Genomic DNA, 15660 nt, shown 5'->3' on the forward strand with positions numbered 1-15660 from the left:
CAAGGTAGCACAAGGACATTACTGGGGAAGATAGAGAGTGAAATTGGGGAGAGGGTATAAAATTGCAGCAGACTATTGAATTTCAACATCCTACCTGATCCTGAGCACGGCTTCTGACCCATATCCTCTGCCTACTTGCGTCTCCTGTATGTTTGCTTGCCTTTACTCCTGTCTCAGTCCATTCAGGGTTGTTGATAGAAGCTTATGCTACTGCTTCTGATGAGGAAATGCTGCTCAGCAAATATTGACAGATGTTAAGCGTTGCCATGGGAAACCAGATGAATTCGGAACCATTTCATACAAGTAACCCACTAATTGAGCAAAGGATAATGCACTTTTGTTAGGCTGAAAACTAGGGTTCCAATTGGTTAGATAATGGTGCATTGTGGATTTTTTTTTTAGTGCGTTGGATTTTTTTTTACAAGCAAAGGAAATGTTTGCTGTCCAAGGAGGCAGTCAGCTGAAATCATGACTCGGCAGATGTTAGAGGAAGCTTTGGAAACTGCTATGTCTGCAATCTTTTGGAAAAACAGGGCTAGTTTATAAATGTGTGCTATGAAGTGTTTTTCATTCCCAACCTTTGTCCTATTAAAATGCTGATGCAGTTACAAAGCCAACTTAATACTTCAGATACAGACTTTCCCACTGGCCTAACAGTGACTAGTTCTATATGGAGTCTATGCATTTAATGCAAGTTTTTAAGATTAGGAAATTTGTGGCTTTGGCTGTGATTTGAATATTGGCAGAAACTCACGATTGCTGAAAACACTTAAAACTGGGTAAGTTAATGAAAATCCTTTGCATCTTTGGCTACCGTAGCTGATGTTTTACAGCTGCTGATTTTTCTGATCTGCTTTGCTTTTTTTTCCCAAGGGAATGAGTCCATTTTTTTTTACATGAATTTTAGCAATATTGTGAGTCAAGTGTGGATAGCATGCATGTGAATATTTGCTGAAGGAATAGTTTGTAGACAGAAGTATTAACTTCTGGGAAAATAATGGAAATGAAAGGGGCTAACTTTTTTTAAAAAATCCTGCCCTCACCCCAGCACAGTTCTTCTTTGCCGCTCTTAAGTTGCACGACAGTAGCTCTTAACATTTTACTTTTTTTTTTTAAAAATCTTCCTTCTGGCTAGGTGATGGTTTTAAAAAAAAAAAACTGCACATGATGTTGTGGATGCTAACTTGACCTTCCACACTAATGTACTAATGCGACACCAATAGTTGTACCCTTGGGCCATGGAAAGATGTTGTTTTATGTTGTTACTAATGAACAGTGCCTTTGGCTAAGGAATGATTTTGTTTCTTTTTTAAACAAGTGATGTTTAATGCTGAGCATTTTAAAAAAAAAGTTTAAAAATTCATTCATGGGATGTGGGTGTTGCTGGCTAGGCCAGCATTTATTGCCCATCCCTAATTGCCCTTGAGAAGGCAGTGGTGAGCTGTCTTGAGCCACTGCAGTCCATGTGGTGTAGGGTACACCCACAGTGCTGTTGGGGAGGGAGTTCCAGTATTATGACTCAGCGACAGTGAAGGAATGGTGATATATTTCCAAGTCAGGGTGGTGAACGACTTGGAGGGGAACTTCCAGGTGTTGGTGCTCCCATGTGTCTGCTGCCCTTTTCCTTGTTCTAACATTCCAGTGTAAAGTTGAGGAAAATGTTACCCCAATTGCTTTAAACCAACATCCAGGAAATTTCATCTCTGTTAAATGTACTATAGAGATCAGCACATTATATAATTGAACTTTTCCTTTCAAATGAAGCAAAAGATCCATTTGTTTAACAATACCCTGTTTAAAAGGGTATATATTCTCCCTGTGTCCCAGTCTGCCTGCTGTTGGAATAGAGCTTAATGTGGGTTGCTTGCTTCCTTGCTGTTGCTGGAATCAAAGGTTGGCAGACAGGATTGTAACTGAACAATGGGCTATCTTTAAAGAGGAGGAGCAAGGGCACAGGCAAGGTATATTCCCACAAAGGGAAAAGGTAGGGAAAACCATTCCAGAGCTCACTGGATAACAGGAGAGAGAAATTTACGAAGAAGAAAACATGTGCTTGTGACAGACGTCAGGTGGATCATACAACTGACAACCAGGCTGAATATTAAGTTTCAGAGGGAGCAGGAAAGAGAGTGTGAGAAGAGATTGGCAGCCAACATAAAAGTGAACCTAAAAGTCTTCTATACTCAAATAGTAAAAGGACTGGGGCCGATTAGGTGCCAAGAAGGGGATTTCCACATGGAGACAGGACATTGCTGAGGTATTAAATGAATACTTTGCATCTGTCTTTACAAAGGAAGAAGATGCTGCCTGGGTCTTGATGAAAGAGAAGGTAATTCAGACACTTGGAAGAGTTTAAAACTGATGAGGTATTGAATAGGCTGCCTGTACTTAAAAGTTAAAAAGGCACCAGGACTAGATGAGACACATCCAAGGATACTAAGGAAAGTTAGAGTGGAAATTGTGAAGGCACTGGCCATAATTTTACAATCCATCTTATATTCTGGGGTGGTGTCAAAGGACTGGAGAATTGCAGATGTTATTGTTCAAAAAAGGGTAAACAGATCAGCCTAGCAACCACAGGCCAGTCGGTTTAATATCTGGTGGGGAAGCTTTTAGAAACAACAATTTAGTACAAAATTGTAGTCACTTGGGCAAATGAGGGTTAATTAAGGAAAGCCAGCACAGATTTGTTAAGGGCAAATAAAAGGAGCAGAAGCAACATGGATAGAAAATTGGCTGAGGGACAGGAAAGAGTAGTGGGGAATGGTTGTTTTTCAGACCGGATGAAAGTTTATGGTGGAGCTCGGGTGTCGGTGTTGGGACCCTTGTTCTTCCTGATTTTTAGTAATGACCTAGATCTTGGCTTACAGGTCACAATTTCAAAATTTGCAAATGATATGCGGCATTGTGAACTGTGAGGAAGATGTTGCAGAATGTCGAAATGGGTGGGCAAGTGGCAGATGAAATTTAATGCAGAGAAGTGTGAAGTGATTTATTTTGGTAGAAAGAATGCAGAGAGATAACTTAAAGGGTACAATTCTGAAGTGAGTGCATGGAGCAGAGGGACCTGGTTGTAAATGTACATTAGTCACTGAAGGTGGTAGGACAGATTGAGAAAGTGGTTAATAAAGCGTATGGCATCCTGGGCTATATCAGTAGGGGCATAAAGTACAGATGCAAGGAAATGATAATCCTTCATAAAACCTGTATTTGATCTCAACTGGAGCATTGTGTCCAGCTCTGGGCAGCTTTAGGAAGTATGTGAAGACATTAGAGTGAAGACATTACACAAGATTCATTCACAAAATTCACAAGAATAATTCCAGGGATAAGGAAATTCAGATAAATAGATTAATGAAGTTGGGATTGTTTCCCTTGGCTGAGAGGCGATTTGATAGTGTTATCCTGAAGCATGAGTAGTCTGGACAGGGTAGATGAGGAGAAGCTGTACTCATTGGTGGAAGGATTGAGAACCAGGCGACACAGATCTAAGGTAAATGGCAAAAGAAACTGAGGAGGAATTTTTCATGCAGCGAGTGGTTACGATCTGGAGTGCACTGCCAAAGAGTGTGGTAGAGGCAGATTTAATTGAGGCATTCAAGCAGGAATTGGGTTATTATCTGAAAAAGAAGAATGTGCAGGGTTGTGGGGGAGTGGACCTATTGTTCATTTAGCACCAGCACTGACATGACGGGCTGAATGGCCACCTTTTGTCATTTAACCATTCTATGATTCTGTTGTGAGGAAGTTACTGGCTGTTGGCATCATCCTGTGTAGGTTACTTTGATAATTTACTGTGAGGAAAGTTGTTTTGCGTTAGTGTGTAGTGTAAGGTGTAGTTTTAGTGTGATTTACTGTTAACAGGTATCTTAAGTGGGAATCGACCCCTTACTGATCCTCCAGGTGGCTGTTCCTCATGCAGGGTTCAACTCCTTTTACTAAAATGATATCTTGCTCACCTCAGGATCTTTACTCAAACGCATGCTGAAAATTGCTTGCCCATCCCCCTCTCCTTAGTGGCAGCGCCATGTGACCTTGAGTGTATTAAGGCTGTGCACGCAAGCTGGGTGCATTTTAAATTTGTTTTCTTGTCCCTTCTCCCTCTATATTGCACTAAACTAGTTAACCTTTGAAAAAAATCATCATGAGTGCCAGTATTAGTGCAGTCTTCTTGAATCTCTTGGACAGATTGAACCATGGATAGCAACTCTAATGAGTTATTCCTTCCATCACGTGCCCTGTCCAAACTTCTGGTAGTGTAGCTGTGATCACTTGCATCTTTCTGCTTCTCCTTTGCCCCCAACTCCTGATGCTATCTTCAAGTACCTTGTACGGCTTCCCGCCCTCCTACAACTACTTGCTCAAAACCCTTGTCATATTTTCAAGGCTTCTCTGTCATCACTCAAAATCCTTCTCCAATTTCTACCACCCATGTTCTCTACTTCTCCAGCTCCAAGGTGTCTCTCTCTCCAACCTGAGTTACCTGAAATGACTTGCACCTCCCTTACTACAAACGCTGCAGCCTTTCCTATTTTCTCTTTCACGTTAAGCTCCGCTCCTCCATATCCTATATGCTGTTGTTATTTGCTTAATAGCTCCCCCATCTCTGCTTGGAGATGGTTTTTTTCTTTCCTATTCATTCACGGGATGTGGGCTTCGCTGGCTAGGCCAGCATGTATTGACTATCCCTAGTTGCTCTTGAGAAGGTGGTGATGAGCTGCCTCCTTGAACCGCTGTAGTCCATGTGGTGAAGATGCTTCTTGTGCAGCTTTATTAACACTGCTAAAATGGGATTATTACAAAAAATAAGTGTTTTTAATCAGTGTCTGGTCCACCACTTGTAAATCAAATTCATTTTCACTTATTTAAAATTTGGAAAAACTATACAGGACCATTTACTAGTTAAATTGCAGTATAGTAGTCAGGTTCTTAGATAACTTTAATTTACTAATATTGCCGTTGTGCCAAAAAAGGCTCAAGTAGTGCCTTGGCAGCAAGTAATTAGCAAAGCTAATAGAATGTTATTGTTTATTACAAGGGGAATTGAATACAAGAGTAGGGAGGTTATGCTTCAATTATACAGGGCATTGGTGAGGCCACACCTAAGAGTACTGTGAACAGTTTTGGTGGTGTCATTTAAGGAAAGATGTAAATACGTTGGAAGCAGTTCCGAGAAGGTTTACTAGATTAATACCAGGACTGGGTGGGTTGTCTTATGAGGAAAGGCTGGTCAGGCTAGGCTGTATCTGTTGGAGTTTAGAAGAGTAAGCGGTGACTTGATTGAAACCTTTTAAGATCCTGAGGGGTCTTGACAGAGTGGATGTGGAAAGGATGTTTCTCTTGTGGGCGAATCTAGAGCTGGGGTCACTGTTCAAAAATGAGGAGTTGCCCATTTAAGGCAGACGAAGATAAGTTTTTTTTTGGTTTGTAGGACTTTGGAATCCCTTCTACAAAAGGTGGTTGATGCAGAGTCTTTGAATATCTTTAAGGTAGAGGTGGTTAGATTCTTGATAAGCAAGGGGGTGAAACGTTATCAGGGTTAGGTAGGAATTAGATAGGTGGAGTCATTGCTTGAAAAATGGTGAACGCCAGTTATTTAAAAAAATTCCACCCAGAGTCTGTTATATGGTGTGTGCTTCAGGCTTGCACATAGTACTGTACAGTTTTAAGTTGTCATGAACATAGACGCTCTTCCATGCTGCAAATGTACAAACCTATTCCATGAATGCATAACTTAATTTAAACCTCCCCGCTGCATGAATGTTGGTCCACCAGATAAAGTGTAATATTACACAGAATGAACAGAATTTCCATGTTTCCATGAGCAACGTTCTATAATCTAAATGAAATCTGTTTTGATTTTATCATTAAGACTTGATTTATGGCTTGTAGCTTATATGGCTTGTCTATTCGGCAGGCATGTGGTTTGCAGAAAGCTGACTCGTTAGACAGCTTTGATGCTTTAATTTTTCACCTAGCTTTTCTTCTCAAATAAAAACAATGTATACATGCCCTTAACTAAAAAGCCTATATATTACTTTCTGTGGAGGTCTTGTGGTGCAGTGGGTAGTATCCCTTCCTCGGAGCTTTGGATTGGTGTCCACCCCAGAACCTGATGGCCGAGGAAGGTGAATTCCTAACATGGCCCAACAGGTTGATCAACCTGCAGATCCTTTCAATGCATACCAATGGTAGGCAGTTAGAGAGGGAGAGATTCCTGGCGAGCCATGTGATGGAAAGAAAGTTGGAGTTTCTATCATCACTATCCATAGCTCCAGGTTACAACATTCATGTAAAGTGCATATTGCTACAGCAACTCTGACTCTCTGGGTGATCTGTAACACACCACAGCATTACTTTCTGTATTGCACTTGAAACTGCCTTTTTTTTTGTCTACATACCCTAGACTTGATGACATAACATTGAATATTACCCAAGGTTTAGATTTTTTATGGATTTGAATACAGTGCATCTGTATTAATTTAAACTGTGCTGTGTTTCAAAAATGAACTATTTTTTGACATAGAAGTGCTGGAAATATAAAGAGTTGGGGCAGAGGGAAGAATGGGCAATGAGATCAGATGTTAGTATTTCCATCATTTGCTGATTTTTAAATTTATTTCTGTAACGTGTTTTACTTAACTCTCTCTATCATTTTTATGCTCAGGGTGTTGACTGTGGAAACAACAAAATGGGGATCAGTGACTACAACATGTCAGCTGTCAGATACAACCATGGATTTGATGTTGATGGGTGAGTGAATGCTTAATAAATGTGTTTTTCACAAAAGCCACTTGAAGATGGGATAGTGACTTTTGAAACCCAAATAGAATCTGAGATCATCAGAGTGATGGTGTTTACAGGATGTATTGTGCTAAACATTAGCATAGCTTTTACACTCTCCATCTCCAGATATCTTGAGTAGTTCCTGAAACTAGCTTCCTTATGTTATTAGCAGTGATGAAACATGGTGTTTGCTGGCAACCAATTTTTTTACTAGCACACTTCTACTTTATGCTCTTTCCCCTGCCCCTCCCTAGCCTCTTCTCTGCCTCCCATGGATCAGACTGCAGCTCCAAAGAACATGACATAAATCTGTGTCCAACAGCTTTCGTGTATGTTATTTTATCATTGTTAGGCTTGGCAGGAATGAAGTGGGTTAGCAAAAGCATAGGAATAGGAAAGAAGATAGGTGACTGATAAATTGCTTGAATAGATTACTGGATTTGACTGTAAAGCTAAAGTGATAGTAGGTGCAGGGAGAAGCATCCAGGATAACACCATTTAGCTTGCAAAATTATCCAGTTTGGTATTCAGTGCTTTTCACATCTTCCTAATCTGAAATTTATCCCTCTGCTTTTTTTGCCAAACAAAACCATTGATCCAATTCCTCTCCTCATGCCTGACGTAGAAGGGCTAGAAGTGGCGTGTAGTTAAACTTAATTTAGTGAATATATAAAATTAGAGTTGACTGGTCACAGCAACTGCTTACCTTGGAAATGTTGCTAACGTTATTTTGCTCCTGGTGTTCCTGGATCCTTTTTATTGTACAGAATGAAACCTGACACTTTTGACCGCACCCCACCCTCCCACCTTAAAAACAATCCCATGTTTCTACTAATAAAGTGACAGCCCAGTTCAGGCTGGAAAGTAGTTATGGGATTTGCTATGCAAAAGTGTAAGTTGCCCTAAGTTGTACTTGCTCACCTCCTCGTGGTTGGTGAAGTGACTTTAGCAAGCAATTTTTTTTTTCAGATGGTCACTTGCACACACTCAGTGACTGAATGTCAAGAAGAGAAAATTTTATCCTCCATCGTTCTCTATCAAGTGATACGAGCTCGTTCTATAAAAACTGGATGTGTTGCCCAGTTTTTATGAACAACAAAAGACACCTGATTTATTGTTGTTCCCCAAACTAAGTCCAACCCCTCTTTGTTTATTGTACACCTAGTCTTGCTTAGATTTGATGACTTGAGCGATACAACAATCTATTGTGACCAAGAAACTTAAAAAGGTGAGATGGTAATTTAGATCCTTTTGAGATTAGTTTTTGTATTGTGAATAAGGATTTGAGGTCTTGTTTGCTTTTTTTACCTCCCCAATTTAAAATGAATTGGTTTTAGTGTATTGTCTGTGTGCTGTTAATTTTGCAAGCATACCTCATTCCAGTTGGCTCTAGCTCCAGACTTTAGTATTGAACAAGGTCTAATTAGCATGGTAAAGAAAATCCATAATCGTGTTTTTAAGTCCCTAAGTACTTGTATTGCTTCTGGCCTTTTATTTGGTTAATCTATTAAATGTATTTACAACTGATGTATGTGTGCTTTTTGCACTCTGCTTCCCTTTTCATTTTGTGGAACTAATTGCCAGTAAAATCCAACTACCACGTGCTTTTTAAAAAAAGCTCTGGCTGTTTTGTATACAACGTTTGCAATGTAAAGCCTTTGTATTTGTAAACTTGTGTTGAAAGGCAATTGCAATTTATGGCTTAAGCGTACAGTATCCCGAAGACACATTTTGTCCAGGCCACATACTTTTGAGATTGGCGTTGACATTAATCTTAGAAGTATTTATTACACTGGAGACTGTGTATACAGTGGCTGTACCAACACTTGGAACATCGATTTTATTCTTCTGCAGTTTCAGTGATGACATGGAAGCCAAAGTGCAAATAGATGATGGGAAAATGGAATGTATTGGACCAGACACCTGGTATAAGTAAGTGTGATTTTTAAATTCTTCAAAATGTGTCAACAGGAAACAATACCTTTTTTAAATGTTTGTTAATTGTAAGTTCTTTAATACTTTGGTACACAATTTTTAATATCATACTTTCAGTTAACTTTTTGTGCAATGAAGGAGGCTGAAAAAAGCAGCATAATTAACACAAAAACAGAATTTCTTGTATTTAAAGCACAACACGTGTTTTCCAATGTATGTAGTAGGAAGAAACTGAGGGAGGGAAAAGTGGATTACTAAGAATTTTGGTGGGCAGAGAATCAACAAAGCCATAGGCAGTGAATACACATTTAACATTTATAAACATTACTGATAAAGTAATGTTTCTAGGACTTGCATTTAGATAGTGCTTTTCACATCCATCTTGAAGCGCTTTAAAACCAATGAAGTACTTTTTGAAGTGTTGTCACTGTTGTAATGTAGGGAATGAGGGCAGTAAACTCCCACAAACAGCTATGTGATAATGATCAGAATCTGTTTTTGATATTGATTTGAAGGATAAATATTGGCTAGGACTCTGGAGATAAACCCCACTACTCTTTGAAATATTGCCATGGGATTCTTTACATCCACTCAGGCAGGGAGATGGTGCCTCAGTTGAACATCTCATGCAAACAATGGCACCTGTGACACTGCAGTGCTTTCTCAGTTCTGCACTGGAGTGTCAGCCTTGATTTTTGTGCTGAAGGCCCTACAGTGGGACTTGAACCCAGAACCTTGTAATCCGGAAGCAAGAATGTTACCAACTGAGCCATGGCTGATGGGTGCATGAAGAGGGATTACGATGGATATGATCTGGCTGTCTGTTTCTCTTTCTAATTTGACTGATTACGTGCTTTTGCACTTGGGGTCTGTTTCTTTTTGTGGACTGAATACAAGTTCTGTATTGCACCTGGGTATGCAAAGGGCAGCAGATAGATGGGAACGCCATCATCCAAAAGTTCCCCTCCGAGCCATTCACCATCCTGACTTGGAAAAATATCACTGTTCCTTCATTGTCGCTGGGTCAAAGTCCTGGAACTCCCTCCCTAACAGCACTGTAGGTGTACCTACACCACATGGACTGCAACTGTTCAAGAAGGTACCTCACCAGCACCTTCTCAAGGGCAACTAGGGTGGGCAATAATTGCTGGCCCAGCCAGCAAAGCCCACATCCTGAGAATGAATTAAATAAAAAAAATTTACAAGTATATATTTTAATACTGTCTTGGTCAGCTATGATGTGTAGAAACTTGTAAGTTTGAGTCTCCAAACCAAGTTGCTGAGTTATGCAGAGGTAGTTTGCTTGCCCAATATTGATTTTTGTGTGTCTTTGTCAAGCCTAGAGGGTAAAAATCAATTCTGGAACCATTCTGTTCCTGTCCTGCGTGAGAGTATTACTGGATTCAGACAGTGAAAACCATGTAGCTAATCAACGTCTTGAATTGTCCAGCCAAGATGATTCTGGGTAAATCAAACTGTCTGGTTTAGGTATTGACGTTGGTAACAGATTGTTGTTGGACCCAATCTATCATCACCAGACATATTAGGTAAAATTAATGCTAGGTTAAAGTCTTACTCCCCACTATAAAATGCAGTCACTAATTGACCATTGGACAATTAAAATTCATGAAAAAGAAAATCTTGTGTTTTATATTATAAATCCTTTCACAACTTTGGTGCATGCCAAGTATTTTGCAGCCAGTTAAGTGTAGTCATTATTGCAATAATTGTTTTAGTGATGTTGGTTGAAGGATATACATTGGCTAGGCTGGATCACAGGATGAAGCTCGACTATTCAAAATAGTATCATGGAAACTTTGTCCTCCTGAGAGGACAGATGGGACCTTGGTGGAACAACTTATCTGAAAGTCAGTCCTCCCACAATACTGCATTGGCGTGTCCTTCCAAATGTCGTGCTTGAGTCTCCTGAATGGGACTTGAACTTACAACCTTATGATTCAGGTGGAATGCTACCTATGAGCTTCAGCTGGTATACAGAGCACATGTGTTTGAGCCCTCAGGATGGATTGCACATACCAAAAACTCCTCGTGGTCTTGGTGGGGTGGGGGTAGGGGAGGGGTGCTGCTAGCCATAAAATGTGAGTACAATGCAGCAGCCCTCCCTATAGCATGGACGGATGCATACTAAGTCATTCTGTCAGGTGTAGTGTGGAACATCTCCTTTTGTGCAGAGTGCCAACCCCTGAATATATGACTTTGTTCCTGCACCTAACCATCGTATAACTGTCCTAGATCAGACACTACTTTGTATCTTTGTATAAAACACATATATTCAGTATCTCGAGCTGTGTAAAATCCAAATCCTTGCTTGGTGTTGCCCATCACCATATCCCACTAGACAGCCTGTTGTTAAGATGGTGAGTAGATCACCAGGTAATGCCAACAACAACATATTTGCCAAACACAATTCTGCAATACCTTTAGGAAAAACCTCCGCTCTTTTATATTTAAAAAAAAAAGTTCTGACACTCGAAGTGTCATCCAACACCTGACTGAGGACATTAAGTTGGAAGGGTGGCGGTGGTTAAACTTGCCTTATTTCCTTTTAAACAAAAAGGGATGTCCTTGTGCAAGTCTCCATTTATCCCTACATGGACCTTGCATCTTGCAACTGGAGAGCATTCTTGCTCTCTCCCCCACCCCTCCTCCCTCCCCCCCCCCCCCAAACACCTCCACCACCCCCACCTCCATAATGCCATATTGTGTCCTTTTCAAGTGAACTTTGAATGAACCACTTTGGTGTGCAATTAGACCTGTGCACAGCAAGGTCCTACGAGCAGCATGTGAGGTTAAATTATTTCTAATAGCAGGACAATTATTGGCCAAGACAGCAGGCAGACTTTCTGCTCTCTCAACAGTACAGTAGGATGCTTACTATTGAACTAAACCACTAGAATCAGGGCACTATCTTTTTTGAATGTGATACCTCTGACCGTGCAACAGTCTTTTCAATGCCTCACTAGTGTGTCTGCCAAGATTATATGCTGAAGTCCTTGAATTCATTTTGAACCAGAGCTATTCACCTCTGCAAAATGGATTCTGAAAATCAGTGAGGGCAACGTACTGGGTTTTTGTTGAGCATTGTGATGTTCTTGATCCCAAAGCCCCCATCTGCCTACACTTGTTTGAAGCTGTGATTTGAATGAGTGTAAAAACTTGACCACTAGAAAGCAAATGTCATGGCCTTGTATTGTGAACTATGCTGCTTTTTTCTATTTTTTTTTTAAGACTTGCTAAACCACCAAATCCGTGGGGGCTATACCTTTTCACGTTCAAGGTCAAATGTCCAGCCCCATTGTGCCTCTTGCTCTTCAATGCAGTAAGAGGGCATTGGCAACCATGGACTTCTATGTGTTGGTCCATAAATTATGCCTATGCTTGGCAAAGTATTGTAGTGGTTTGCCATTGCCTTGTGCAAGACACTACCAAAGTTATAAAGAGTTGGGCAAACTAGCTGATAATTCAGTCTGACCAACAGGAGGTTTCTATTTCTCTCCACCGATGCTGTCTGACCTGCTGAACGTTTCTAGCATTTTGTGTTTTTTTGTTGATATGTAATTAGAACTTGCAATTCTGTTTATCCAAGGAATTGCTATTGCAATGACAAGTGCTGTTTTGTAGTTACTTAAAAGGTTGCTGAAATGTGCTGAGCAGTGCAACTCCAATATTTTAGCCTTTAACTGGATACCTTGCATTAATCCAGCTACCCGATCGTATGTCTGGCCCAGATCAGTGGCTACTGCCAGCCATTGTGGTTTGGAATTTGACTTCAATTCTGCCTATGGAAGGAACATTTTTATATTAAAAATGCAACTGTAGGGCAGTTTCCACTTGTCATTCTGTGGCGATGCATTCTCTCTCTCTCTCTCTCTCTCTGATATTAAAACTATAGTGCTAGCGCTGATAGGTTGATGTGACTACTGCAGGCATTTTCCATTATAAATCTGGACATGGGAATTTATAATGGAAATTTAGTCTCGCTTTCGATTTTCTTTTAAGAGCAAATTAGCTCTAGTCCAATTATCCATTAGCCTGATGGTGCACTTCATCCAGACTCCCAGTGAACAATAACATGGAACATTGGTTAATAGTAATAACTTTTAAAAGGGAAGGAGAGAAAAGAATCCAACTGCCTCCAACATGCTATCCTGGGCCTATAAGTCTTGATTTGATCTTTTTTTGAAGGCCTTAAGCAAAAATTCAGTGTATTTGATTCTGCAAGCCTGAGGATTGGTGAAATGAACTGTGATCTCTTCAAGTCCTGTACATTATGTTCTTAGGCTAAATTTGTTACAATAGTAACTTGTCCTCTGGGAATCATGTGTAATATGAAGATAAGATAGCAAAGATTTCTCCTTCCTCCCTCATATCAGAGTGCAGTAACATAGTGGTTATGTTGCTGGACAAATAATCCAGAAATTTGAATTAATAATCCAGGGAACATGAAATTAAATTCCATCATGGCAATTTGAAAATCTCAATTCTGATTTTTGAAATTTTAAAAGCAAAAGTGGACCATGAAGCTGTCTAATTCTCAAAACACAACTGAGTCACAAATATCCTTTTACAGAAGGAATACACCTGTACTTGCCTAGTCTGGCCTAAATGTGGCTCCAGTTCCACGCCAATGCCCTCAGAAGTGGCTGAACAAGACATACAGTTCTATCAAACTAGGCAATAAATCAATTATTTGAAATCTGTAATGGATAACACATTTTTCTTCTGTGTTTTTTTTTTCAGTGGTTTGTTCCAACCATTTTACTGCCTTAACTCACTTCTATTTTTGAGACCAATATTTCTTACTGTGATGAGTACATGCAATACAGATTTTTTTTTCAATGTGATAATTTTGGAAGTGTCTTGTAAATATTCTTCCATTTTCCATGTAAAACACCATTATCCTGAAAAGCAGTGGGCCCAGATTGGACTAACTTTTTTTTTAAGCTTAAGACTAGAATGAAAAACTTCATATTACTTCTGGATTAAAGGCTTGAATTCATGTTTTTAAAGTTGAAAATCTTACAGGGTTTTATGCAAAAGCTTCGTTTCTCAAATACTTTAGCAGCCAATATGGTGTGTCCTATTTTATAAAATACAATATGATTCTGCTTGTGCAATTAAATTTGATAAACTAATCGAGATATCCAGGTATCTAACAGATTTTTTTTTCCCGTTTAGCAAATATTTTCAAATCTACTTTTGAGATTGGTGGCAAAAATACTTGGAATGTATTTTCATTTCTTAACACGACATGCATAGTATAAAGTTGAGTACAGTCTTTCTCAATAGACAATGTTTGAAGTTTGTCTCTATTATGTAAACAGAATTTGTATTTTTAAACAAAGTACTGAGCTACCTCAATCTCTAAACCTATAATTTCCCCAAACAAAATATTACCCAGTCACAACTTGCTGTCATGTAGCAGTCTCTATCTAGTGCAGGTTTTATATTTTGGCCCTTCTCTATCTTTATTAGACTAGAGGCAGGCCATTTGCTCTATACAAGTACTTAGGAAGGGAAATATTGGTTTTCCATGATCTTAAAATCTTTGTAATGGTGGTTTAGGAGTTATTGACTTTTGCCATTCGGCAATTTTCCATCCACTTGACTTTTCCAAGAGCATAATGAAAGTTTGTAATATCAACATATTTACTGTCCAACCCACAAACCACCTTCAGTGTTCAAACATTCAGAAATGCTGACCCATTTCAGTTTTCAAAAAATAACTGCACGTGGAAGTCATACAATATTTTATGTATTCTAGTATGTGGTTAGTATCACCAATAGCCGTAAAGGCAATGGGCTCTTGGCCATGAAGTTCAAAGTTGTATTCATCACCACATTCACCACCCCCGCCACCCTCACACCACAACACCCGACCTTCTTACAACTGTTGAATATATGTCTGCATGTGACACAACTGTTGGGCATGTTCTTTGAGTATTTTTTTTAAACTGCATTTTAACAAGTTTCTTTGCACAAACGTTTAAATCCTGGTTCCCTGGTAGTTAGTCAGGTTATTAGTAAAATTTGACTCTTATTGCCACAGAATTTATAGTTAAAAGCTACAATTTGACATAAGGCGTACAACTATAAATGTGTGGGCACATTACCAAATGAGTACAAATGTATCAGAAATCAGCTTGTCTGAAAACATTCTGCTTTCAAGCTGTTGCAATTGACAGTGGGGCTTCAGTTCCACCATCCAGTCAAAAGTGATTGGGATTTGATTTTGGTCCATGTCACCCAGTGGACAGGGGTGAAATGCATTTTTCCCCTTGTAAAATGCTTTAAAAGCTGATGGCTGGCACAATATAATATAACTTTATTGATCAGGTGGCAAATAGTGGCACTTGAGGTCTGAAAACATAAGTATATTGTGGTGTCAATTTTTTGATTTGGACTATATTGTTTATTTAATGCAGTATGGATAACGTTGTTAAGCGTAAGGAAAGAGTGATTGTGAGTACAGTTTTTTTTTAAAAAAAAGGACCTTTTATAATACACTTGGAATGCACATGCATTAGTTAGGACCAGAATATCTTGTACATTTTCTACTGGAATAGCAGAAATATGTTCACCAGTGCAATGCTGTAAGAATGTTCATGTCCTTTTTAGTGTGTATAGTGCAGTTGACTACCTGAAAATTACTATTTTGCAATGACTGTAATACAATAGAAAATGGAACTTAAAAGTATTTGATGCATTATTTGTATACTTTCTGTTGCAGTCAGATCAAGAAAACAATTGCACCTTATGTAATGTCCTTCTGGTTTCGGTAAGTAGGCCACTACCTCTCATTTTGTAATGTATTTTGAAGCCAAGAGTACCTGTGTACTTGATTTAAATGAAACTATAGAAGTTTGATTTGTCACTTGAGCTAGTTGCTTCCCATTAAGATGGTAAATGATGCTGTGG

General features: G+C 39.3%; 1 protein-coding gene across 1 annotated transcript in view; it reads left to right on the plus strand.

Annotated features, from left to right (window-relative positions):
- The first annotated feature begins 600 nt into the window (after positions 1-600).
- The window catches only part of tpte (transmembrane phosphatase with tensin homology), a 68628-nt gene continuing 53568 nt past the window's right edge, over positions 601-15660 (plus strand). The window contains exons 1-4 of the mRNA XM_078545259.1: positions 601-779; positions 6668-6753; positions 8641-8718; positions 15473-15520. Coding sequence (XP_078401385.1) covers positions 6692-6753; positions 8641-8718; positions 15473-15520 — 188 coding nt within the window. The 5' untranslated portion in view covers positions 601-779; positions 6668-6691. The remainder of the gene's footprint in view (positions 780-6667; positions 6754-8640; positions 8719-15472; positions 15521-15660) is intronic.

The sequence above is a fragment of the Cetorhinus maximus genome, chromosome 7 (genome assembly GCF_964194155.1).
Source record: "Cetorhinus maximus chromosome 7, sCetMax3.hap1.1, whole genome shotgun sequence".
In the NCBI taxonomy this organism is placed as follows: domain Eukaryota; kingdom Metazoa; phylum Chordata; class Chondrichthyes; order Lamniformes; family Cetorhinidae; genus Cetorhinus; species Cetorhinus maximus.